Source organism: Chiloscyllium punctatum, chromosome 33, assembly GCF_047496795.1.
Source record: "Chiloscyllium punctatum isolate Juve2018m chromosome 33, sChiPun1.3, whole genome shotgun sequence".
NCBI classification, from domain to species: Eukaryota; Metazoa; Chordata; class Chondrichthyes; order Orectolobiformes; family Hemiscylliidae; genus Chiloscyllium; species Chiloscyllium punctatum.
This window is the reverse complement of record NC_092771.1, coordinates 4,992,936-5,017,725: the sequence shown is the minus strand read 5'-3', so window position 1 is coordinate 5,017,725 and position 24,790 is coordinate 4,992,936. Positions and strand designations below refer to the sequence as shown.

At 43.0% G+C, this 24,790-nt stretch overlaps 2 protein-coding genes across 11 annotated transcripts in view; one reads left to right on the top strand and one right to left on the bottom strand.

The window, feature by feature from the left end:
* The window catches only part of bbs4 (Bardet-Biedl syndrome 4), a 75,605-nt gene extending 68,427 nt beyond the window's left edge, over positions 1–7,178 (top strand). The window contains exon 19 of the mRNA XM_072552791.1: positions 4,915–7,178. Coding sequence (XP_072408892.1) covers positions 4,915–4,930 — 16 coding nt within the window. The 3' untranslated portion in view covers positions 4,931–7,178. The remainder of the gene's footprint in view (positions 1–4,914) is intronic.
* Positions 1–24,790, bottom strand: part of LOC140458359 (neogenin-like) — a 206,711-nt gene that overhangs the window by 16,812 nt on the left and 165,109 nt on the right. For 6 of the 10 annotated variants that reach the window (XM_072552774.1, XM_072552782.1, XM_072552778.1 and 3 more), the window contains 12 exons: positions 24,407–24,555; positions 21,214–21,352; positions 21,042–21,091; positions 19,691–19,832; positions 18,834–18,944; positions 16,414–16,608; positions 14,032–14,127; positions 11,579–11,814; positions 11,037–11,175; positions 9,176–9,283; positions 7,313–7,507; positions 5,190–5,222 (listed from right to left, as the gene is read on the bottom strand). In XM_072552774.1, coding sequence (XP_072408875.1) covers positions 5,190–5,222; positions 7,313–7,507; positions 9,176–9,283; positions 11,037–11,175; positions 11,579–11,814; positions 14,032–14,127; positions 16,414–16,608; positions 18,834–18,944; positions 19,691–19,832; positions 21,042–21,091; positions 21,214–21,352; positions 24,407–24,555 — 1,593 coding nt within the window. The remainder of the gene's footprint in view (positions 1–5,189; positions 5,223–7,312; positions 7,508–9,175; positions 9,284–11,036; positions 11,176–11,578; positions 11,815–14,031; positions 14,128–16,413; positions 16,609–18,833; positions 18,945–19,690; positions 19,833–21,041; positions 21,092–21,213; positions 21,353–24,406; positions 24,556–24,790) is intronic. The other 4 variants (XM_072552776.1, XM_072552780.1, XM_072552777.1 and 1 more) reach the window with 3 other exon arrangements.

Sequence of the window (24,790 nt, the reverse complement as noted above, 5' to 3'; positions counted from 1 at the left end):
GGATGTCTTGAAACATACAAAAGTGGATAAATCCCCAGGACCTGATCAGGTGTACCCTAGAACTCTATGGGAAGCAAGAGAAATAATTGCTGGGCCCCTTGCTGAGATATTTGTTTCATCAATAGTCACAGCTGAGATGCTGGAAGACTGGAGGTTGGCACACGTGGTGCCACTGTTTAAGAAGGGTGGTAAGGACAAGCCAGGAAAATATAGACCAGTGAGCCTGACAGTTGTTGGAGGGAACCCTGAGGGACAGGATGTACATCTATATGGAAACGCAAGGACTGATTAGGGATAGTCAACATGGCTTTGAACGTGGGAAATCATGTCTCACAAAGTTGATTTGAGTTTTTTGAAGAAGTAACAATGAGGATTGATGAGGGCAGAGTGGTGGACACGATCTATATGGACTTCAGTAAGGCATTCAACAAGGTTCCCCATAGGAGACTGGTTAGCAAGGTTAGATCTCATGGGATACAGGGAGAACTAGCCATTTGGATACAGAACTGGCTCAAAGGTAGAAGACAGAGGGTAGTGGTGGAGGGTTGCTTTTCAGACTGGAGGCCTGTGACCAGTGGAGTGCCACAAGGATCGGTGCTGGGCCCTCTACTTTTTGTCATTTATATAAATGATTTGGATGTGAGCACAAGAGGTACAGTTAGTAAGTTTGCAGATGACACCAAAGTTGGAGATGTAGTGGACAGTGAAGAAGGTTATCTCAGATTACAACAGGATCTGGACCAGATGGGCCAATGGGTTAAAAGTGGCAGATGGAGTTTAATTCAAAAAATGCGAGGTGCTACATTTGGGAAAGCAAATCTCAGCAGGACTTATACACTTAATGGTAAGGTCCTAGGGAGTGTTGTTGAACAAAGAGACCTTGGAGTGCAGGTTCATAGCTCCTTGAAAGTGGAGTCGCAGGTAGATAGGATAGTGAAGAAGGCGTTTGGTATGCTTTCCCTTATTGGTACAGGAGTTGGGAGGTCATGTTGCGACTATACAGGACATTGGTTAGGCCACCTTTGGACTATTGCGTGCAATTCTGGTTTACTTCCTATCAGAAGGATGTTGAGAAACTTGAAAGGGTTCAGAAAAGATTTCCAAGGATGTTGCCAGGGTTGGAGGGTTTGAGCTATAGGGAGAGGTTGAACAGGCTGGGGCTGTTTTCCCTGGAGCGTCGGAAGCTGAGGGGTGACGGAAGGGTCCGTTTCCGTGCTGCGCATCTCTATGATTCTATGTTAGAAGTATTTGAGGGGGAAGTGAGGAAAGACTTTTTTTTAAATGCAGAGGGTGCTGAGTGTCTGGAATTCGTTGCCTGAGTTGGTGGTGGAGGCGGAGATTCTAAATTCTTTCAAAAGGTATCTGCACATTAATCACTGTAACTGCAGGGCTGTGGGCCATGTGCAGGAAGATGGGATTGGAAAGGGTATCTTGGTATCTTTGGGTTGGCATGGACAACATGGGCTGAATGATCCCCTTCTGTGCTGTATCCTGTCTGTGGTTTCTACATGCCAGCCCAGCCAGTGATGTCTACATTGCATGAAAGATTTAAAGAAAATATTGACAAATAGCAGGATGTTAGGGATGAATTTACAGACAGATCAAAATGAACAAGAGAAAAAAAACTGTGCAGTAGGAACAACTATTAATAAGAATAATTAAAGAATTACAAGCAAACAGAACACCAAAACAGATCAACAGGTATAAACAGACAACAGCCCCTTTCCATGTTTGGTTGGAGCACAAGAAAGTTACAGACAGAAAAGACACTGTAATAACTGTTTGGACAATGTTAGATAACATCAGCTAAGCCACCTCCCGTGTTAAAGTAACAGCCTTTGAACTAACACCAAGCTGTATTCAAGCACGAATATTTAAACAGTTCAATCATTTCCTCAATTCTTTTAATTGTTTTTTACACAATGGCTCAGGATACTGGGGATGGCACAGTCCCAGCCAACTAATTACCAGTGCCTTGGTGAGAATTGCCACTGTCATATGCGATACAGGCAGCTCAAGGTCTCCCTTGTACCTGGTCAGTATTGAAATAACTAATCTCAGCTGTGGGAACTGGAGGTTGGGTGCAGGGGAGTTTATACATTCAACTGAATTATGTTCAAATGGTTTGGGAGATGGTATTAAGGAACATAAACTGGATCTTGCACAGCACACAGCTCTCATCCACACTGCCCACTCACAGTCAGCCAGCATTCACATCCACAACACTCAGCTCACGCTCAGCCTCCAGCTCCCACTCATTGGGCAGGTGGTGTGTTGGAAACAGAGGTCTACTAAAAGACAGCAGCTTCAAGGCATGATGTGGGGGGATTTCAGACTAATTCCATTCCCCCCCCCTCTATGTAAATCCCCCTGTAATCTTAAGGGAAATATTTAATCTTCACTAAGTGCTGGACGCAGCTTGGAACTGTTCAAAGGAGAAGCTGCCGCGGAAGAGCAAACAAGTCACAAAAATCAGCATTGAGGAAGGCAAAGTCAAAGAGTGGGCTCAGAACAAAACTGCTGTCTTCCCTTTCACTTGGAAATACAAAGGAAAAGTCAGTCTTGCTTCAAGCTGAAGAGAATTTCAGGTCAGTAACACCCTAATCACACAGTGACTAATCAAAAGAGATCTTTAACAAGTTCCTAGATTCCCAGGATCCAATCAGTAGATTCCTTTTCAGGTCTAGCTGTCACTGACTGGCTACAGATTGCAGCTGACCACTTAACATGAAGAACTGCAGTCCCAAGGCCTGGTTAATGGTGTTCACAGCTGACACACAGTGTGGGGCTGTGAAACCAACACACTCTGACCTGGAATGGCAGCAGTCCACACTGTAACAGCTGGTGTCTTTGTAACTTCACGCCAACCTTGGTCCCAAAGGAGGACAAAGTGCTGGAGACATTTACAGATGACTCCAGTAAGTATAGGTCCACTGGACATACTCAACATCTTCTTATATAAGGTTATATCTATTCACCAATAAAATGCTCACTGATACTCATTAGAATTCACCAAGATTATGTGACATCAGACATCACTGTAGCTTTGATCCCAGAATGTGCACAAGTGTTGAAGCGCTGAGGTAAAAGGGAGAATAACTAAGATAAAACAAATGGCAGAGGGTGACAGGAAAGCAATATCAGAGTCAGTGGAAATATGGCAGAAACATTGGAGAACTGGAGTCATATCTAATACGAAGGAAGATTGTTGTGGCTGTTAGAGATTAATCATTGCTCAAAGAATCCTTCTGAATCGTATCTAAGGTCAAATCATCTTTAGCTGTTCTCTCCAAAGTAAGGTCAGAATGTAATACAGCGTTAAGATGCAGGAGCAGTATGAGATCATTCAGCCCATCAGGTCTATTCTACCAGACTAGGAGCTCATGGTTTATCTGATAATCTGCAAGTCCACTTTCTTGCCTTATCTCTACCACTCTTGATTATTTACTGATTAAAAATCTCTCCATCTCAGCCTTGAATATAGTTAATGACACAGCCTCTACACAAAGGAGTTCCAAAGATTTATCAGCCTCTAGAGAAATTCTACCTTTATCTCTGTCTTAAATGGGTGACCCCTTATTCTGAGATGATGCCCTTCTACACATTCTAACAAGGGGAAGTATCTTATCTGCATCTACTCTGTCAGGATCCCTAAGAATGCTGCACATTTCAATAAAGTCACCTCTCATTCTTCTAAACTCCAGTGAGTATAGGTCCAACCTACTCAACATCTCCTTATAAGACAGTCTCTCCATACCTGGTATCAGCCAACTGCCTCCAAATGCCAGTGAGATAAGGGGACCAAAACTCCAATGGTCAGTATGGGGGTTAATGTGTAGTTCCTCAGATGAAAAAACAATGCACACTCACAACATTCAGCCTTGGCAATGGCCATCTCCAAACAGAGTCAGAATCTAACCACAGCCCCATAATGTTCAATGGCATTACCATCCTTAAATGCCCCATTGGCATCATTCTGGAGGTTACCATTGATGAGAGACAGAACTAGACTAGCCATAGAAATGCTCTGCAAGGTCAAAGGCTGGAAATTCTGCAGTGAATAACTTGAACAGCTCCTCCCCAACCTATAAGGCACAAAGTCAGTAGTATGATGGAATGATCACCACTCACGTGGATGGTTATAGCTCCAACAACACTCAAGAAGTTCAACATTATTCAAGACAGCAGCTTGCTTGGTTGGCACTCCATCCCAAACCTTCACCATTCACTTCTTTCACTGATACACAGTGGCAGCAATGAGCACCACCTACCAGATCCACTGTAGTAACTCCCAACGCACTTCAAGAGCACCTTCTAAACGTGTCCTATCCATTATCTCATAAGATAACGACATCAGACACATGGAGATACTACCACCTTAAGTTCTCCCTACAGTAGGAGGACCATTCAGAATGCCCACAGCACAGGTCAAGAGAGGTGCTGCTGACGCAGAAAGACAAAGCACAAGGGGTTCCTCAACACAGATACACCTTCTGCAAAAACTGACAACGAAGAGGTTAACTACTGGTCAGGCCACTGGTACAGAAAGGAACCCTCCCACAGGGTTACATTTGACTCACTTTGATTGGCCCTCACTGACCAATAAGCTGAGGTAATGGAAGGGATCTGGTGATCATGAACTTGTTCCCATCCAAGAATCCCCACTTGGAGGAGTTGGAGTCTGCACAAAAAATGTCTTCAAAGAACATAGACGACACACTTTGACTAAACTAGACACACATTTATTCAATCCAGATATATACAGCCCTTATTATACTGTGAGCTGTTGAAGACAGCTTAGGTTAAGATGAAAATGCTCCACATGCAAAGTGAAAAATTTAATACTTCGTTTTCCTATATATGTAAAAATATAAATATATGATTCTTATGCGATTTCCATTTTGTCTTTTCTAGGAATGCGTTGAGTTAGTCATCCTCTGGGGAGCAGTTTGACTTTGACCAGTATGCTGCATTGGTCCAATTGTACTCAGGACCTCGTGGATAGCTGCAGAGAGAGAGACACATGATGCTGTGGGGAATTAAACCTGCAACACTGACCTGACTCATACTTAACTGAGGGCCAAAAAATATCAAAGGGTTAAATGGCAGGAAACGGCAATGATAAGCAAGTGATAAACTACCAACAAGCACAGGGATGAACCAGAATGAACAAGGCTGAGTGCAGTTACCTTGGTCATTAGCCATTTTGTCTGATGACTCAGCTAACAGGTCAGGGATACAAGAGAGAACATCAAAAGCGATTCAATCCAACGAGAGAAAGATGAGGTTAATCAAAAATTCAACCAGACACAAACATATCAAAGCAGCAAAAAACATGGACGGTCATTGGCTGAGGCAGAGAGCAGTTTAACCACATGCAAAGCCACAGGCAGTGGTCAGTAGCTTCAATTCCATTCCCAAATAATAAGATATGCAGACAGGTGACTAAACCTCTCACTCAACTCCTCAATGTAGAAATGGACTCATGATAACCCCTGCCCCTCCTACCCATCTCAAGCCAGTGAACTTTAGTCACAGCAAAACTGAGACAGAAATTAGATCAAGATGAAAATTAAACATTGCAAGACAATTCATTATTCCAGTCACCCACCCTCAGCACAATCTCCAAAATGCAAATAACCAAAACTGCCAGAGTATTTCTGCACAGATTATACAAATTTGAATATAAAGGCTTTTTTCCATATATACACAGAAGAGGTCTCTAATCCCACACCATTATCACACACACACATCCAATAACTAAACACCTTTAACAGTGATGTGAGCACTTCTCTGATTACTGTTTGTGCATTTGATCAATCTCCCCATTCTGTGCATTTCCCAGTTGCTCTGAAATCTCTTCATAACACATTATAATAACATCAAACAAGATCATGAGAAATGGGAGCAGAAGTAGAACATTCAGCCCAATCAAGTCTGCTCCCCCATTCAATGAGATCATGGCTGATCCCTATTGTCCTTGACAGATTAAAAATCTCTCTCTCAGCCTTGAACATACTTAATGACCTAGCCTTGACAGCCCTTTCTGGTAACGAATTCCACAGATTCACCAATCTCTGCAGGAAGAAATTCCTCCTCATCTGTTTTAAATGGGTGACCCCTTATTCTGAGATTATACCCTCTGGTCCTACACTTTCCTCATTGATCCAGTCAAGTCCTTGAAGAACCTATTGTGTTTCAATAAGGTCTCCTCTCATTCTTCTGAACTCCAGCGAGTACAGGTCCAACATACCCAATATCTCCTCATGAGAAAATACCTCCATACCCAGGGTCATTCAAGTGAACCTTCTCTGGACTGCCTCCAATGCTGGTATATCTTTCCTTAGGTAAGGGGATCAAAACTAGTATTCATAGTATTCTTGCTATATTCCAAGTAGCACCTAGTAGAGTTTTAGCAATACTTCCCTATTCTTATACTCCACTGTCATTGAAATGAAGGCCCAACATTCTGCTTGCCTTCCTTGTTACTTGCTGAATCTGGATACTACCTTTTTGTGATTTAAGCATAAGGAGTCCCAAATCTCTCTGTGCTGCAGTTTTTCTCCATTTAAGTAAAACTCAACTCCTCTATTCTCCTTGCCAACACGCATGAAGTCTCATTTTCCCACATCATACTCCTTCAGCTAAGTTTCTGTCCTCCCACTTAATCTGTCTATACCCCTCTGCAGACTCTGTCATCCTCATCACTTGCTTCCCATCTATTTGGTGCCTTCAGGACTCCTGCTTATGGTTTCCAAGAACAGTACCTATCCCCCTAATGATAATGACCCTATCACTACTGCATTCCCATTGCCACCCCCCACATGAATACTCCCTGTACCATGGTGTCATGGTCAGTTCATTCAAACTCCCTGCAGTCCCCATGCTCTTCCCACAGCCTACAAAAACCTGAGGTTCCTCAAATACAACCTCCGTCCTCAACTCAGATCCAAAGTACCTGGAACTGCTTCAGATGTGTTCACTCTGAATCACCTTGGTGTCCAGCAGCTTCCACATGCTGCAGCAGTAACCCGTCAGCCATTCTGCCACCACAATGGCATCTTTTAATTTGTAAATTAATTACTCTAAACTCGCATGCTCTCTATACTTTGAGTATTGATCGTTTTTATTTTAAAAATTCACGAGTATCAATCTTATACAGTAAATACCTGACAGAATTTTAGTGAAATTGTTTATTTCTCCTTGAAGTTACGGAATCACTTGATATTGGTAGTAGAATGCAGCCTCTGTGACTGAGGGATGACCCTGTGGAACTTCGGTAATGATGGAAAAGCTAAGACTCATCCCTTACCTTTGGGTGTGCGGAATTGGACGAACTCAGACAAGGGCCCCATGCCTTTGGAATTCCGGGCTTGGATTTTGAAGAAATAACTGGTATCGAGAGTGAGATCTTGGATCTGGTGTGTCAGTCTGTCTCCCACCACCGGCTCAATCACCCAGTCATGGATCTCTGCACTGATATCTGTGCTGTAATATATGATATATCCTGGATCCAGGAAGGAAGGAAAATTTTACACAAAATTACATTTGTAATTCACAAAGTTCCATTCTCTCTATGAACAAACCTTTGCATATACTGGAGATATTGACTACTCTGATAGATTAGCCGAATATCAAACACCTTCTTCACTAATTTCTATACTTCCCTCACCATCTATTTAATGTTGTTTCTTTTGTGGAATAAATACAATGCTAAGTGAAGAAGTATTAGAGATTGAAACTCAGTCATTGATGATGTCCAATATCCATCATGAAATGTGGAGACATCATCCTCAATTGCTGCAAAAAAACTCTATTCCCTCATTATTCAATCCATTCCTGCTATGGCTGAATCGAATGGTTTGTCATTCCATATGATTCTGCTTCCAAATCTACATCCTCTCCATCATAGTGACACCCACATCTACTTTCGCTTGTACCGGAGACAAATTGCTACTGAAACTATCTTCTATTTTACCTCTGGATTGCACTGTTCCAAAGCTTTCTTAGCGAGCATTCCACCTTTCAGATCCCATATCAGCATTCTGGGTACTAACTACAGTTTATGAGAAACTCAACTGGACTGACAATATAAATAAAAATTGAAAGAACTGCAGATGCCGTAAATCAGAAGCAAAAACAGAAACTGCTGGAAAAGGTTAACTGATCTGGCAGAATCTGTGAAGAGAAATCAGTGTTAATGTTTAAGGTCCAGTGACTCTTCCTCAGTTCGGGGGAAGGGTCACCGGCCCCAAAACATTAACTGATTTCTCTTCAAGGATGCTGCCAGACCTGCTGAGTTTTTCCAGCAACCTCTGTTTTTGTCACCACATAAATACTGTGGTTACAAGAGCTGGTCAGAGAATAGGAATCCTGCAGCGAGTAAATCATCTCCTAACTCCCTAAAGCCTGTCCACCATCTACAAGGCACAAGTCACAGGAATGTGATGGAATACCCCCCATTTGCCACTCCCCATGAGTGCAGCTCTAACACTCAAGAAGCTTGACACCATTCAAGGTAAAACAGCCCACTTGATTGGCAACACATCCACAAACATCCACTCAATCCAGCACTGACAGTCAGGAACAGCAGTGTGTACTATTTACAAGATGCACTGCAGAAATTCATCAAAGATCCTTAGACAGCACCTTCTAAACCCATGACCACTTCCACTTAGAAGTACAAGGGAAACAGATACACCACTCTTGCACGTTTCCCTCCAAGGCACTCACCATCCTGACTTGGAAATATATTGCTGGGTCAAGATTATCTGATTTTTCATTTCTATGTGAAAGGAAAGTTGGCATTTCAAATTGGAAACCTGACTGTATGAGCAGCACAAAACCAGGTCTGAGATATCACCATTCAAATAACATCAAGTCAAATGTAAATGAGTTGTGTTGTATAGAGATACAGAGGTCCTCAGCTGAGATACCAACTGGCCACAATCAAAATGTTCACAGCTGATGAGTGAAACTCCATCTCAATCTGCCACTGCTTCCTTTTCTAATTAGTCCCTATGGGTCAGTAATTTTCTCAACAAAGACAGTTCTGGTAAGATTGCGCACTCACCCACCAACTACCTTCTGTACCCACTTCCTGTGGCACCCCTATTGCCCCACTGCTCTCGCAGTCTCCTTGGGTCTGCGATAGCACTGAGCCAGGCCTCTATACCTGTTATTTTTCCATTGGCCTCTGATGGAGGTTGCCAGTTGACAATAATGGTCCTGGGTTTTCCTTCCTTGCTCACTACTGTTAGATCCTTGGGAGGTGATGTTGGTACTGAAATAGAGAGAGAGAGAGAAAAATTAGATTTAGTATCAATGGGGTAAGTTGGTGTAGTGGTTATGTTGCTGAACTAATAATTGTAAGTACAGTAGTTCTGATCCCAAACTGGTACTGAGAGTGTTTGAAATCAGCTTTAGGAAATTTGGAAGTAAGCAGCTAGCTAAGAATTGGTCACGATGGCAGATTGGCAGCTGGGTCACTAATGGAAATCTGTCTGGATCTAACAGGACTCCAGTCACACACCAATGTAGCCCATCTCTTAACTGCCTTTTGAAGTGGCTTAATAATTCATACACTTGCACTGAAGAACAGACAATAAATGCCAACAAGTCATCAAGGCCCAAGAACCAGAACTAAATTTTAACAAATAAACCTGGATTCATTTTTTAATTCATTCACAGAATATGGGCATCACTGGCCAGTATTTATTAACCAACCCTAATTGGCCAGAGGACAGTTAAGAGTCAACCAATTGCTGTGGGTCTGGAGTCATATGTGGGCCAGACCAGGTAAGGATGGCAGTTTCCTTCCCTAAATGACATTTGTCAATTAGATGGGTTTAAGAGGCACTTGGATGGGTATATGAATAGGAAGGGTTTGAAGGGATATGGGCTGGGTGACAGGTGGGAATAGATTGGGTTGGGATATCTGGTCGGCATGGACGGGTTGGACCGAAGGGTCTGTTTCCATGCTGTACATCTCTATGACTCTATAATTGGCAATGGTTCTCATTAATTATTGAATTCAAATTCTACCATCTGCTTTGGCAGTATTTAAACCTGGGTTCCCAGAACATTACCAGGTCTCCGGATTAACAGACTAGAGATAATATCACTAGGCCATCACCTTCCCTAAGGGATACTTACTGGTTCTGTTGTATTGATTAAGAAGGTCTATGAAACACTATATAGGGCAAACAGACAGACAACTAGCAATCCACATCCGTGAACACCAACTTGCCACTAAACACCACGACCAGCTGTCCCGAGTATTCATACACACAGGTGACAAGGACCACGAATTTGACTGGGACAACACAGTGATCATAGGACAAGCTAAACAGAGGACAGCCGGAGAACTCCTAGAAATACGGCACTCATCCACGGACTCCACTAACAAGCACGTAGACTGGGACCCATTACACAGGCCACTACAACAAACAACCAGAAGCAGCAGGGATGGAACCAAATAAATTCCAGAAGAGACAGTACAGCAGCACTTCACAGGGAGGCTCCAAAGCACTGAAGATGTCACCGAGACAAGGGATGAAATGTCTGCAAATCAACTTCCAAACTTGGCAATCGTACCTACAACTGGCACCCGAGCTACAAATCTTTACACAAACAATACATGGCCAATTACATCACTGATCTTAAATGATGCAATTGTTACACCACATCTTTTAATTGATGAGTTACACAAGAAATTGTAATATAATAGTGCACCCTCAAGGGTGTTACTGCATCTGTCTGGTGATGTGTCTGCAGGATGTTCGATGTACAGTCATTCAGCAGGGGGTGACTGGATACCAGTCAGGGCAGGAACCCTAGGCAATTCACACTGTGATTTGAGTTTTTGTGACTCAGCCCAGATGCAGCACTTAGCTTGGACCTACCAGCACTTTTCATCCTGAACCATGATAGCATATTTACAAACAGCTCCACAGCCCAGATCAGGAAAGTAACAGAGAATTAGGAATTTCATTGATTAATTCATTCCATTTTTAACCTTCGAACCAGAGCCATACCTGTTTCAAAGGTAGTTCCATGTGCTGTCATGCTCCAAGTACTTGACCTCCGACCCTTTGTTACCTTCACAGAAAACTCATATAATGTGTGTGGTTTCAATCCCGAGACGATATAACTCAGCGTGGTGGTGTCTGCAGTCTAAAACAGAATCAGATTTATATACTACCAGTATCAGATAAAGATGCACAGAGTTAAAGTCATCCATCATTCACTGATATGGAGAATTAACCCCAAATAATACAGGGAATTGATCCTAAATAATATGGAGAATTAACCCATGTCCAAAGAAAACAGGGAATTAATCTTCTCTCTATAATACAGGAAACTAGCTCCCTTCCCATAAACCACAGGGAATTAACATCCTCACGTCCCAGGGAATGAACTACAGGTCCCTGCCTCCCTACTATACCTTATAACAAGTGAGAGTATGGTGTTGACATGCAGGAACACATCTGTGATGCTGTAATTATCGCAGAGTCCCAGGCAGGCTTGCAAAGGGGCAGAGTGAATGTGTACCCAGACTGGCAGACAGTGTGCTCACCTTGTATTTGGTGTTGGCAGGGTAGTTGGTTTTCCAACGTACTGTGTAGAATCGGGCATCGATGATCTTTTGGTTCTTGGGTAGCGAGCTATCGGCCCAGGTGACCCGGATGGTGTCGTGGGTAAGGACAGTAGCTTGAACTCCGACCGGAGGCAGCATGGGACTAGGGTCTGGTACTGGAGTGTATGGATTATTGAAAAGATCAAATATATAAACTTCGGAAGGGTCAAAAGGATCTAAGGGATAAATTAAATAAGAGTAATGTCCGTAAAAAAAGGTAAATAATGAATCATGTAAGGAAAAGGGAAAGCAGCCACAGATATTGATTCCACAAGATCCAAACAGCAGGAAGGCATGAAATGGAGGAGAAAGAGACAAAGAAACCAAGATTAGAGCAAGTAGTCCAGGTGTTAACTATTTAAAATGAATTAATTTGTGAAACTCGCAAGAAAGCCCTGCCTTAATTTAATAGCCACGTGACAAGTCCCACACATAAACAGGTCATTCGATTGACAGCAAGCAGTTACACACTGAGCATGAGAAGGTAGTAGGTTCCCGTGGACATTCCCCAACATGTGACGCTGAATGAAAGGGGGAGCTTTGTTCCTGCTCAGAATGGATTGTCTGAGCTACAATGGTGTCCGTTCTTCAGTGACTCGGCTTGCCTTTCAGGACCAGACAGGATAGATGCAGGAAGAATGTTCCCGAAGAGTTCCAGAACAAGAGGTCACAGTCTAAGGATGTTGGGAAACATTAAGGGCTCAGATGAGGAGAAATTTCTTCAGCCAGAGAGTGGTGTCCCTGGTGGAGCAAACTCGAAGGGCTGAATAGCCTACTCCTGCTCCTAGTTTCTAGCTTTCTCCAATTTTTCCATTCTCCCACTGTGTCCTTCCCACTTCTTCCCTTCTGGACTCCTGCCATTTTTCCAGATGGGAGGAGATATTAAATGAGTCACTAATGGACACAAATATTAACTTTGAAGTCAAAACCCAATAGTTTTTATAAATCAGAAATGTTTGTTCAAATTATGGTAGAGGTAATAAACTCTGGACTTGGTAGCAGGACTCATGACACTTAATTCCTGGAGATGTCCTGGAGAACTGGCGAGTAGCTAATGTTGTTCCTTTATTCAAGTAAGGAAATAGAGATAATCCAGGAAAATATGGACCAATGAGTCTCGCATTGGTAGTTGGGAAGCTATTGGAGAGAACTCTTAGGAATAGGATTTATGTGCATTTGGAAAAGTGTGGCCTAATTAGTGACAGTCAGCGTGGCTTTGTGCGGGGCAGATCCTGTCTTACTAACTTGATTGAATTTTTCGATGAAATGACATAAGCGATCAATGAGGGTAGAACATTGGATGTTGTATACATGGATTTTAGTAAGGCGTTCGACAAAGTCCCTCATGGTAGGCTCCTCAAGAAGATTAAGGTGCATGAGTCAGGATATCATGTTACAGCTTTATAAGACATTGGTTAAGTAGTGCGTTCAATTCTGGTCGCCACATCACAGGAAAGATGTGGAGGCTTTGGAGAGGGTGCAGAAGAGGTTTACTAGGATGCTGCCTGGATTAGAGGGTATGAACCATAAGGAGAGGCTAGAAGAACTTGGGTTATTTTCTCTGGAGCAGTGGAGACTTAGGGGAAACTTAACAGAAGTCTATAAAATTATGAGATGCATAGATAGAGTTGACAGTCAGAATCTTTTTCCCTGAGTTGAAATGTCTAGTACTAGGGAGCATATGTTTAAGGTGAGGGGGAAAGCTCAAAGGAGATGTGAGGGGCATGTTTTTTACACAGAGTGTGGTAGGAGTCTGAAACGTGCTGTCGGGGTTATGATGGAGGCAGATATGATAGGGGCATTTAAAAGACTTTTGGATCAGCACATGAATATGCAAGGAATGGAGGGATATGGATGAAGGGCGGGCAGAAGGGATTAGTTTAATTTGGTATCTTGTTCAGCACCACAATGTGGGCCAAAGGGCCCATTGCTGTGCTGTACAGTTCTATGTTAATAGCATCAAATCTATTGCTCATTGAAGTAACACATTCCTCAACTGTTCATGAACCTTGAAACAGCAGCGATTAACATCCTAACAGCCAGTGAAAACTGGGATTCTCCTTCATCATGGATCATGAAGAAATCCCCAAGTGACAAAACTCAAAGAGCAATTCTCAAGTCAACTTTTCAGTGGAGAAGGTTCCCTACAGGAAGGGCATATTCAAACAGCAATACTGGAACTCAGCCTTCTCTCCTTGGAAGGAGGGATACCTTTTGACCAATAGCTAACGGTAGTCACTGGGAAATTCTGTCAAAATCATTTTTTCCACCTAGGACCAGGTAGTTAGATGAGGATTAGATCATTATTTGTAAAGATGGAGGCAGCCTAAGCAAAAGCAGAATCTCTGGAAGTCACAGAAAAAAAGCAAAAATTAGTCATCTTTTCTTCTTACCAGTTAGAGGCCTGGTGGCTGTGCTCTCATACAGGGGAATCCCTTCTCCATTCCTGTTATATGCTTTAAGTGCGATCACATAGTGAGAGTTGGGCTCTAGAACAAGAGAACAGAATAATTATGAGCTCACAGACCTTTGTCTTAAAAATATTCTCTCATTGGTATCTCTGGCAAGGCTGTCCATAATTACCCAGAACTGCTTGTTGGGCCATTTCAGAGGGCAGTTAGGAGATACCGTATTGCTGTGGCTCTGGACTAACAGGTCAGGTTAGTTAAGGACTGCAGATTTCCCTTCCTAAAGGACATTAGGGAACCAGATGGATTTTTACAACAATCCATAATACTTGTCATGATCACGATGACTGAGAATAGTCTTCACTTCCAGATTTTGTTAATTCAATTCAAATCCCAACAGGTGGGATTTAAACACATGTCCAAGAGCATTAGTTTGGGTTTCTGGCCCATTGATATTATCACCACACGACCGTTTACCTCAATTATCCTCATCCATTTGGAACCATATCACCACTCCTTGTTACTGGGTTAAACTCCCTTCCGAACAACATTGCTGGTGTTCCTCTACCCCAAGTTTCAAAGGAACAGCTCACCATCACCTCCTTGAGTCGTTAGGGATGGGCAACAAATGCTGGCTTTTCCAGCAATGCCCACATCCACAATAGGAATAAAGAAAAATCTATGACAATCAACTCTCTCTACACTCTGTGTGATATTAAATCTGACACAAACTCTTCCTATGATTCAAATCTAGTTAATGCTATGTCAACTAATCTCAATGTGAAAGTTATCAATCAGGATGGGTTGCAGATAACAAGTTTTAAAACTCCTGTTCCTGGTCATCACTCAATAACTCCTCCTTGAAAGTGAAGGTGAGGACATATCAGCATGAGTGTGGTGGATTTCATCATACAGCAGCCTCACACATGAAGAACATTCACTCTGTAAAAATTACCCATGGACACCAATGACAGTCTGCATTGAATAGATAAATCAAAAGCAGGTTATTCCTTATCTGGATTGAATTATCTATATTTTAACTGCTAGACAAAAGTGAGTGGCTACAATCACTGTTTAATCACCACCAATGTCTTTGAGCACAATCTTATCATCATGGAGCTATGGTTTCTCCTTACATAAACTCCAATTCACTATCTACATATTCCATTGCACTGCATCTTGTTTGTACTGAGAAAATTCAATGTATTCAAGAGGTGGTTAGATATAGCACTTGGGCGAATGGGGTCAAAGGTTATGGGAGAAAGTAGGATTAGGCTATTGAGTTGGACAATCAGCCATGGTCAGGTTGAATGACAGCAGACTCGAAGGGCTGAATTGCCTCCTCCTACTCCTAGCTCTGTTTCTATGTTTGGGAAGACTCTGCCTGGACCATCCTTCACTAGCTGTTCCAGTGTAATGCTTTCAGAATTCTTACTGCAGCCTACAAATCCATACATGGACTCACTGACACTCTGCAGCTCCATGCACCCTGACATCCCAGCCTCTACATCCTCCATTCTAACTTTGCTCAATCAGCAGCACAGTTTTCAATGTTGGCATCACCCTGACACCATTTGCCTCCACAATCTGATCACCTTCACCCCCCTTCCCAACATTCAACCAACCCAACACATGACCTGACAACCTGCCCTCACCAGCAGCTTCTCCCACAGAGTAAACAGATTAGTTTCCCTACAATGTGGAAATAGGCCCTTCGGCCCCACAAGTCCATACCGACCCTCCGAAGGATAACTCACCCAGACCCACTCCCCTACCCGAATATCCTACTTTACCCCTAACAAATAGCCCAAATCTACACATCCCTGAACACTATGGGCAATTTAGCCTGGCCAGTTCTCCTGACCTGCACATCTTTGGACTGTGGGAGGAAACCCACGCAGACGTGGGGAGAATGTGCAAACTCCACACAGACAGTCACCTGAGGGTAAAATCGAACCTGGGTCCATGGCGCTGTGAGGCAGCAGTGCTAACCACTGAGCCACCATGCTGCCCCAATAGTGACCACAAAGCACCGTGAAGAGTCCTCACAACAGGTGATACAAGGTCATTGTCCACTTTGTACTTACCACCACCTGCTGCTCAACATATGCTCAAGAAAATGCACCTCCTAATTTATTTTGGCTTTTATACAGTGATCTAGATCAAGAATATGGATTTGAATTCAACATTAAACATAAAAAACAGCACTATTACCAAACAATTTGAGATGGATTAAACAGACTTGAACATGTTCTGCAGTCATTCTGTAACTTCCCAGTGAGAATCCTTTGCTTGAACAGGACAACCCCACACACAATGCCCCAGGAATTACCCTGATTGTTCTGGTCATAGTGTCCTCTCACTCACCCAGATTCCCAATGGTATAATAACGTTGCTTATAGTCAACACGAATAGTTTCTGCATGAGGACTGCCAATGCCGTAGCCAATGGTGTAACCTCGTACAACAATGTTCTGGTTTTCAGGTGGAGTCCAGCTCACAACAATGTTATTAATCAAAGGTCGAACGTGTAGAGAGCTGGGTTTGTCTGGGACCCGGGATTCTGTAAAGTACAAAACAACTAAATCAATACTGCACTGTAATCGGTCAGTTGAGAACTAACCATTAAGTGATTTAAGTATATGTGAGACAAATAGAAACTGCAAGCACTGGAGATAGAGATAGACAGACAGACAGACAGACAAATACAAGGACTGAGAAAGACAGGAAAAAAGAAACAAATACATTCTCTTACAGCAAGACACAGAATGCAAGACAAATGTTGAGGACAGCAAGAAAAACATCTCTCTGATTAATACTGAATGTTTACAAATATGAGAGAGCAGAAAGGTAAGGAGCATTGTTGACCTGCTCAGTCTATGAAATCAGAGCGTACAACACTCTCATTCTGACCAGGGACCAATGGGACGTGGGTCTAGGTAACAATGGCCTAACCAGCGACATTCCTGTTAGCTGTGGGTTAGGGGGTAGCACTGTCCAATTCACAGGTGTCTTGATTCAAGTCTCACGAGAGGTCATGAGTTTTTAAAAAAATCAAGCTGACATTTCAATGGAGAGATACAATGATGAAAGTGCAACCTCTCAGATAAAACTTTAAACCAAGACCCCAAATAAAGCTCGGCAGGAAGAATGAAGAAAAGTAGTGTATTACTTACACAAATGACAATTGCAGAATTCTGAGATGCACAGGAATTTAATTGTTCTCGCACAAGTGTCACAAAAAGTTAGTGTGCAGATACAGCACCTGACTTGGACAAATAGTGAGTGCCATCCTTAATGACGAGAGGAAATGAACAGAAAGGAAAGGATGCTTCCTCCTGTCAGTGAGTCAAAAATTAGGTGCACTGTTTTAAAATGAGGGTGGGCCCTTTTAGGACAGTGATGATGTGATTACTTTTCTCTCAGAGGGTTATATACAACTTTGGAACTCTGCCACAGAAGGTGCTGGTGGGGGTTGAGTCATTGACTGTTTTTAAAGAAATGGTAGGTGGACTCCCTTGCCCAACAGGAATCTAAGGTTATTAGGGTAGATTGGAATGTGTAATTCACAGTACAAAGATATCAGCCACAATCTGATTGAATGGTGGAAGGGCCGAGTGGCTACTCCTCCAACCATTTTGTCTGTTCGTATATTGTTTGTATATTGTAAGGGATTACATTTCAAGAATGTTGAGACATCTGGTAGTCATGAAAATCTCTACATAAATGCTCTTTCTTACAGTGTCACAGAATGGTTACAGCACAGAAAGAGGTAATTCAATGCTTCATATCTGTACTAGCTCACCCTGGCAGCAATTTATATTGTGTGACTCTCTGCTCTTCACCTGATAACCCTACACATTTTTCCTTTTCAAACTGCAGTATAACTGCCTCTTAAAAGCCTTGATTGAACCTGCCTCTACCACATTCTCAGGCAGTGCATTCCAGATTGTAACCACTCGATGTGTGAAGAATTTTCCTCAAAGTGCCATTGCTTCTTTTGTAAACTATCTTAAAGCTGTGCTCTCTGGTTCTCAGTCCAACAATCAGAAAGGTAGTTCCCGATTGACTCTGTCCAAAATAATTGTTGTAATTTTCGGGAAGAGGAGTAGACTGTTTGCTCCCTTGAGTCCACTCCGCCTCCCAACCCAAACAGGGTCAATCCTCCACCCTAAAGCTACCTCTCTGCACCAATCCCACATTCTGACACCATGAAATCTCAAAATCTGTTGATCTTGGTCTTAAACACACTACAAGAATATCAGAATAAAAGCTGTCCTGGAGCCATTTAGAGAGATACGAGTGGTGCAGTTCAACAAAGTTGGCAATAAGAAATACATTTCAAAGAGTGCCACTTTTTCTACAACATAAATGCTATATCTAACCTTGTGTTGCCCTTGTTCTGGGAGTGTTTGATGAGGACAATGTAGCAGGAGCTTTACTCTGCTTCTAACCTTGTGCCGTAACTGCTTTGGGAGTGTTTTGATCCAGGTGCTGCGAGAAACAGAGACATGCAATTCCTACTCCCAATATCCTTTACATAAGTCTAGCTTTCTGATTTGTACAATAAATATGTGATGTTACTACCTACTTAAGAATTACTTTATTTAAGATGCATGTATTTTAAGACTAAACTAGAAACAAAGTTTTAATCTGAAAACATATGGTAGCTACTGTTCTGAAGAGTCACTGGACCTCAAACATGAACACTGCTTTCTCTCCCAAGAAGCTGCCAGACCCGCTGAGTTTCTCTAGCTAATTTTACTTCAGTTATAATTTGATCCTTACCATCCAGGTCACTTTCAAATGTTTCCGCAGACACCCAGTCAGATGCTGGCCCTGTGCCATTCACTGTAGTGGCAGAGACTCGGAAGCTGTACTCAGTGTTTCGTTCCAATCCTGCAACACAAGAGGTAAAACTAAATATATTCAAGTTCCCTTAACGCTGTGTCACAGTGACTGACACACAACCTCCCCAACAATCCTAGACACAGACAGTAGAGGGCGATAAGAGCTCAGCAATTCAAGAAATCAAGCTAAACCTCAAGCAATGAGATTTAACATGTTAAACATTGTTTTTCTGCAAAGACCTAGAGTTGGGAAGTCATGAGATCTGCCACTGTCAGTCTCACAACTTTAATATTTGCCTCACTAGCACTGCCCCACAGACTGAACCACATCAAACTGAGAGGACCAAGCTGAATTTAAACCCAAATGATATTGAACCCTGAGAAAGAGCTCATAACAGAATGGCTGCAGCAGGTAAAATCACTCAACCACTTCCCAGCACCTCAATTCCACCCTGGACCCGAACATTAATTCTGTTTCACTCTCTACAAATGTTGCCAGACCTATTGCATTTTACCTTCATTTTCTGTGATAAGGTCATATTGCCCAAGCGAGGGTAAAAGGCAGCTGCCTATCTTTCGCTAAAGCTGGCTGCTTGGCTTTTTTTGGGAATGGGTGAGTTTGCAAAATCCTTCCTGGTTCACATGAGTCAATACTGTAGCATTCTCGAGATGAACCCACTCAGTGACTGGAAATGTTCACCTGCCTACCCACATAAAAAGCATAACGCTGGAGTACTGCCTTACACCTCTGAAAGGTAATCTCAGGAAAGCAGGTTAAGTACAGGACAGACTCACCATCTATTATCTGAGAAAGCTGGCTCCCTCCTGTGGTGTCAGTCTCACCACGCCGACCACCTTTTTTGTATCGAATATTGTAACCAGTGATCACACCATTGTGGGTCCCTGGAGGCGGTGGCTGCCAGTGCACCACAATGCTCTGGAGAAAAGTAACAAAGACGACAGATATTAATTAGAACAATCTCACTTCAGCTATCAAACTCAACACTCGCACTCAGCAGCCAAACTTATGCAGACAGGTTACACTAGACCTGTGTTCCCTCAGTTACAGATATTTAAGGGGTGATCTAATCAAGGTCCTTCAGAAAGTTCATGGAATTGCAAGGACAGACAGAGAAGCTATTTCTTTGTTGGGGGGGAGAAGCACTTATGAGAAAGAGAGGGAGAGATAGTGTCAGCATGAAAATGCATCAGCGTGAGAGCGAGAGTGAGAGCAAGAGCAAGAGAGCGAGAGAGCCTCAGAGAGAGAGAGAGAGTAAGAAAGTATTAGAGGGAGACAGCATTAGAGAGAGAGCGAGGGAGAGTCAGAGAGCGAAGGCGCAATAGGGAGGGGGGCATCCAAGAGCGAGGGGGCATCAGAGAGCGAGCATCAGAGCACATCAGAGAGCGAGCGCATCAGAGAGAGAACGCATCAGAGACAGAGAGAGCATCAGAAAGAAAGCATTAGAGAGAGTGAGCGAGGGAGCGAGAGAGAGTGAGAGAGCATGAGTGAGCATGAGAGAGAGAGCGAGCGCACGCGCGTGACAGAGCATGAGAGAGACAGAGCAAGAGAGAGAAAGAGAGAGCATGAGAGCGTGAGGGAGCATGAGAGAGCAAGGGAGATAGAATATTAGATAGAAAGCACGACAGAGAGCTAACGTGAGCATGGGAAAGCGAGAGAGAAAGCGTGAGTATAAACATGAGAGAGCGTGAGCATCAGACAGCATGAGAGAGTGCGAACATGAGAAAATGAGAGAGCAACAGAGCATGAGAGAGCATGTGCAAGTGTGAGCGTGAGAGAGTGACAGCATGAGGGCGAGCAAAAGCACGGAAGAAATCACAAGTGTGTGTGAACATGGGAGAGCGTGAGCGCATGTGGGTGAGACAGCATGAGAGAGAGTATGAGCACAGGTGAGCGAGAGCGCGGTTGAGCGAGAGTGGGGGTGTGCGCGGATGAGAGAGTGAATGAGGGGGGTGTGTGTGGACATGAGTGAGTGAGTAGGGGTGTGTGCGAATGTCAGTCTGCATGAGTGGTGGTGGAGAGTATGAGTGAGAGAAAAATTGCCTAAAACAAGGAGGGATTTCTTTAAAACTAGCGAGGCAAGTTTACGAGTGACGTCACCTGTCCCTCTTGTTAAAAGGCACTCACCTTGGAATTGCGAACTTCCAACGTGACATTCTGAGGGGGTGCACTGGGAACTGAAACACACAAGGCCAGCTTGTCACAGAGTGAGTTAAAAAAACACATACCCAACTTATCACACATACAACAGCAAGGTGAAAACATGATTCTACGACACAGACCAGCCATCAGCACTCACCATCAGAATAGGTTGTTGCTACCACATCCTCAGTGGAGACTCCTGGTCCATGCTTGTTGTAAGCCACTACCCGGAAACTGTATTCAGTGAATTTCTTCAACCCATTCATGGTGTAGGAAAGACTCCCAACATCTACATCCTGCATCAACAACCAGGAGAGGAATCACATACAGTTCAATTTGTTTTTTAATTGTCTGCAATAAGCTTTCCCAATAGCTGCAGGAGTTAAAAGACAGTCCTTCCTTACAAAGATGCTGCAGAGGAGTTACAGACTAAGGCCAGGAGGCTAAGGGAAAGGACAGAAGAGCAGAGGTTATTGTACACAAGCTATAAGTGAATAAATCTTCACATATCTAAATAACAGAGTGTACATTGAGGGGAAAAGACCAAGCAACACATGATTAGCCCAGGATCAATCCCACTTGCACGGTTCAAAGCAGTCAGGGATTGATGGCGAAAACAGCGATTAAAAAAACTGGAATAAACACAGAAAATGCTGGAAATACTCAGCACATCTGGCAGCATCTATGCACAGAGAGAGAAAAGCAGAGTTCACGTTTCAGGACAATAGTGTTTTTTTCAAAACAAGTTCCATTTTTTTAATGAAATCTGCTTTCTGACAAATACTGCACCTTCCTCACAACTTGTCCATTCTATAGTTCACAAGTACAGAACAGAAATGCAAGATGGAATTCTCTGGGAGGTTTGGAAATGGACTGGGAAGTGAGGGGAGGGGACAGCCCATACTACTGCTCCTGTGTCATTTTGCTGGCAGTAGGAAAGATGATCAGAAGACTACTTCAGCCATCGGCCTGACCAATTAAAGCTGTGACCTACCCCTGCAGCACTTTGTCCACCGAAGGAGGGCCCAGTTTTGTTGGTTTGATACCCCTAACCTCCCAGTGTGATATGGTGGTCCTGTGAAAATGCCATCATGTTCTGTGACCCGCCAAAATGGGGTTGCGTCCACAGGAAGACCCAGCAGAGGGGCCACTGGCCTCTCCACAGAGTTCTGCTGACATAAGAGGGAAAGGTCATTGAGTCAAAGACAGCTCAATCATCTGGTACCTGAACTCCCCCATCTCACATCAAATTCCCAATCATTGGCCTAAGAGAATTCACAACACCACCAACACTTGGATCATTCTGTACAAGTAACATGTGTGAAGTCACTTCACAACAGCAAAGGAGGGAGTACAGCTCTGGAGAAATGCTTCACATCACTGGTACAGAGTAAGCTGGCTGCTGTTCATGATTACCACGATTCCATAATTGAAAAATTGGTATAAAGATTAAAGTTCTTAAATAGTAACAGAACCAGAGACAGTTTTGAATTTGAGCATGACTGTACTTTAAAGACAATGTACAGTGGAGTAGGTAAAATGCACAAATTCAATTATTCGAACACAAGTTACCGTGTTTTAATGTTAATGTCCTCCAAGGGAAAAAAAAATTGCAACTCAGCAACATTCTTTGAGGTTTACATTGGCATCTTAGTCAGTAGCTCTTCTCTCTTGACTTCCACCTCAGGTTCAAATTGTTTGTTTATATAGAGGGGTAGGAACCAGAGTACAAGGTGAGTAAGTGAAATTATCGAGGAGGAGCAAGAGACTAAGGCCAGGACTCTAAGAGGAAGGACAGAAGGGGAGAGGTTACTGAACACAGTAAGAATAGAGATCTGAGGTATAGTTATTTTCATGTAAGGAGTATGACTGGTAAGACAGATGAACTTAGTGCTTAGACTGGTACATATAACTTTAATGTGGTGTAATGTTAAAAGATTAACTTGCAGTATTATCTCTCTGGACATTCATGCAATATTAAAGGATTAAACTACACTGAGTGAACATTCTGGAAGTGGGTAGGGACAACAGTCAGGCAAGAATGCAAATGATCTCCAGTCCAATTAGACAGTCATTTGCTCCTACACCCTCTACTATTATCAAATTAAATTACCATTCAATCTCTTTCACTCAAATGCTTTCTAGCCATCCCCTAAAGCTAGGTATGTCACACCTGTATTGTCTTGGGGAATCACTGAGTCAGGAAATCATCTGCATAATGATTCCCCAGGATTAGGGCATTTGCATTTATTTACATTATCTCTGAGGATGATTTCATCCTATCACTGGCACCTGTGGTAACATGTGACTGTGAGGGAGTGACTGGGAATTGTCTTGAGTGGCATCTGACTATTGGGGGGGGGGAGGGAGCATCTGTAGGCATTGCCAACTGACCTGTATAAAAGGGATGTGTTTTCTTTGTTCAGTGCCTCACTTTGGCTCGACCTCAGACATCTGCGAGGGGGGGTCAAAGCGGATCACCTAGCTTGTACAAGCTTAAATAAACTTGGAACTGTTTGCAGAAGTTGGTGTATACGAATTGCATCTCGTGTTTGGAACCTTGGGAAAAGAATCTAACAGTGGTAGCTATTACAGAAAGTAGTTAAGAGAGGGACAAGACTGGCAGCTTAACATTCCAAGATTTAGATGTTTCAGCTGAGATAGAAAGGGATATAAAAGAGCCGGGGTCTTGCAATACTGATTAGGGAGAATATCTCAGCTGTACTGAGGGAGTACACCTTGCAGGGCTCACACAGTAAGGCCTATATGGGTACCACTCAGGAATAAAAAGGGTGTAATCACTTCGAGGGGGTTGTATTACAGGCCTCCCAACAGCCAACAAGAGATACAGAACAAATATGCGGACAGATTGTGGAAAAATGCAAAAGCAACGGGGTTGTTGTGGTGGGTGATTTTAACTTCCTCTGCATTGACTGGGACTCCCTTAGCGCTAGATGCTTGGACTCGGGGGAAATTTGTACAGTGGATCCAGGAGAGTTTCTTGATGCAGTACATAGTCAACCAGGTAAGGGTCATGCTAGACTTGTTACTGGGGAATGAGCTTGGCCAGGTGCAAAAGGTTTCAATAGGGAAGCATTTCGAAACAGTGACTATAATTCCCTAAGTTTTAAGTTACTTATGGCAAGTGTACTCCTTGGTTCCATCTCTATTCTAATTCATTCTTTGCCATATTCTACAGAACCACTTTCCTCTCTCCAAAAGCCCAGATGCCTTTAATACCAAATCGTGATGCCAACCAATCACAGCTGTCCAAATTTCCTGAGTTTCCTGATGCTGAAGATCCCAGTGCAATTCTCCATTAGAGGGAATGGCCTGGATGATTTCCTCACCTGTTCACTGTCAGCCCCTTTCTCCATATAGTAAAGTTTATAGTTTATTAGTGGCCCATTGACTGAGTGAGGCTCCTGCCAGGTGACTGTGATCGAGGTTGGCGAGTTTGCTTGTGCAACCAGGTTCTGAGCTGGTCCCGGCACTTGAACTGAAAAACAAAGAGAGTACGTGTTTTCAGATTTTAACAAAAGGAACCCACAAGCAGTGAAGTCAATCAACTAAGAAACCAAACTGCCTTTCAGTGCTGTTTCCACTTCTTCCAGAGAGAACACTGGAAATAAATTCAGCATTGACATATTTGCAATGGGCAGATGCCTTAATCATGAATTAGCCTCTCAGACAAGATCTAGAATATGTCACTATATATCGTCACTACTACTTTA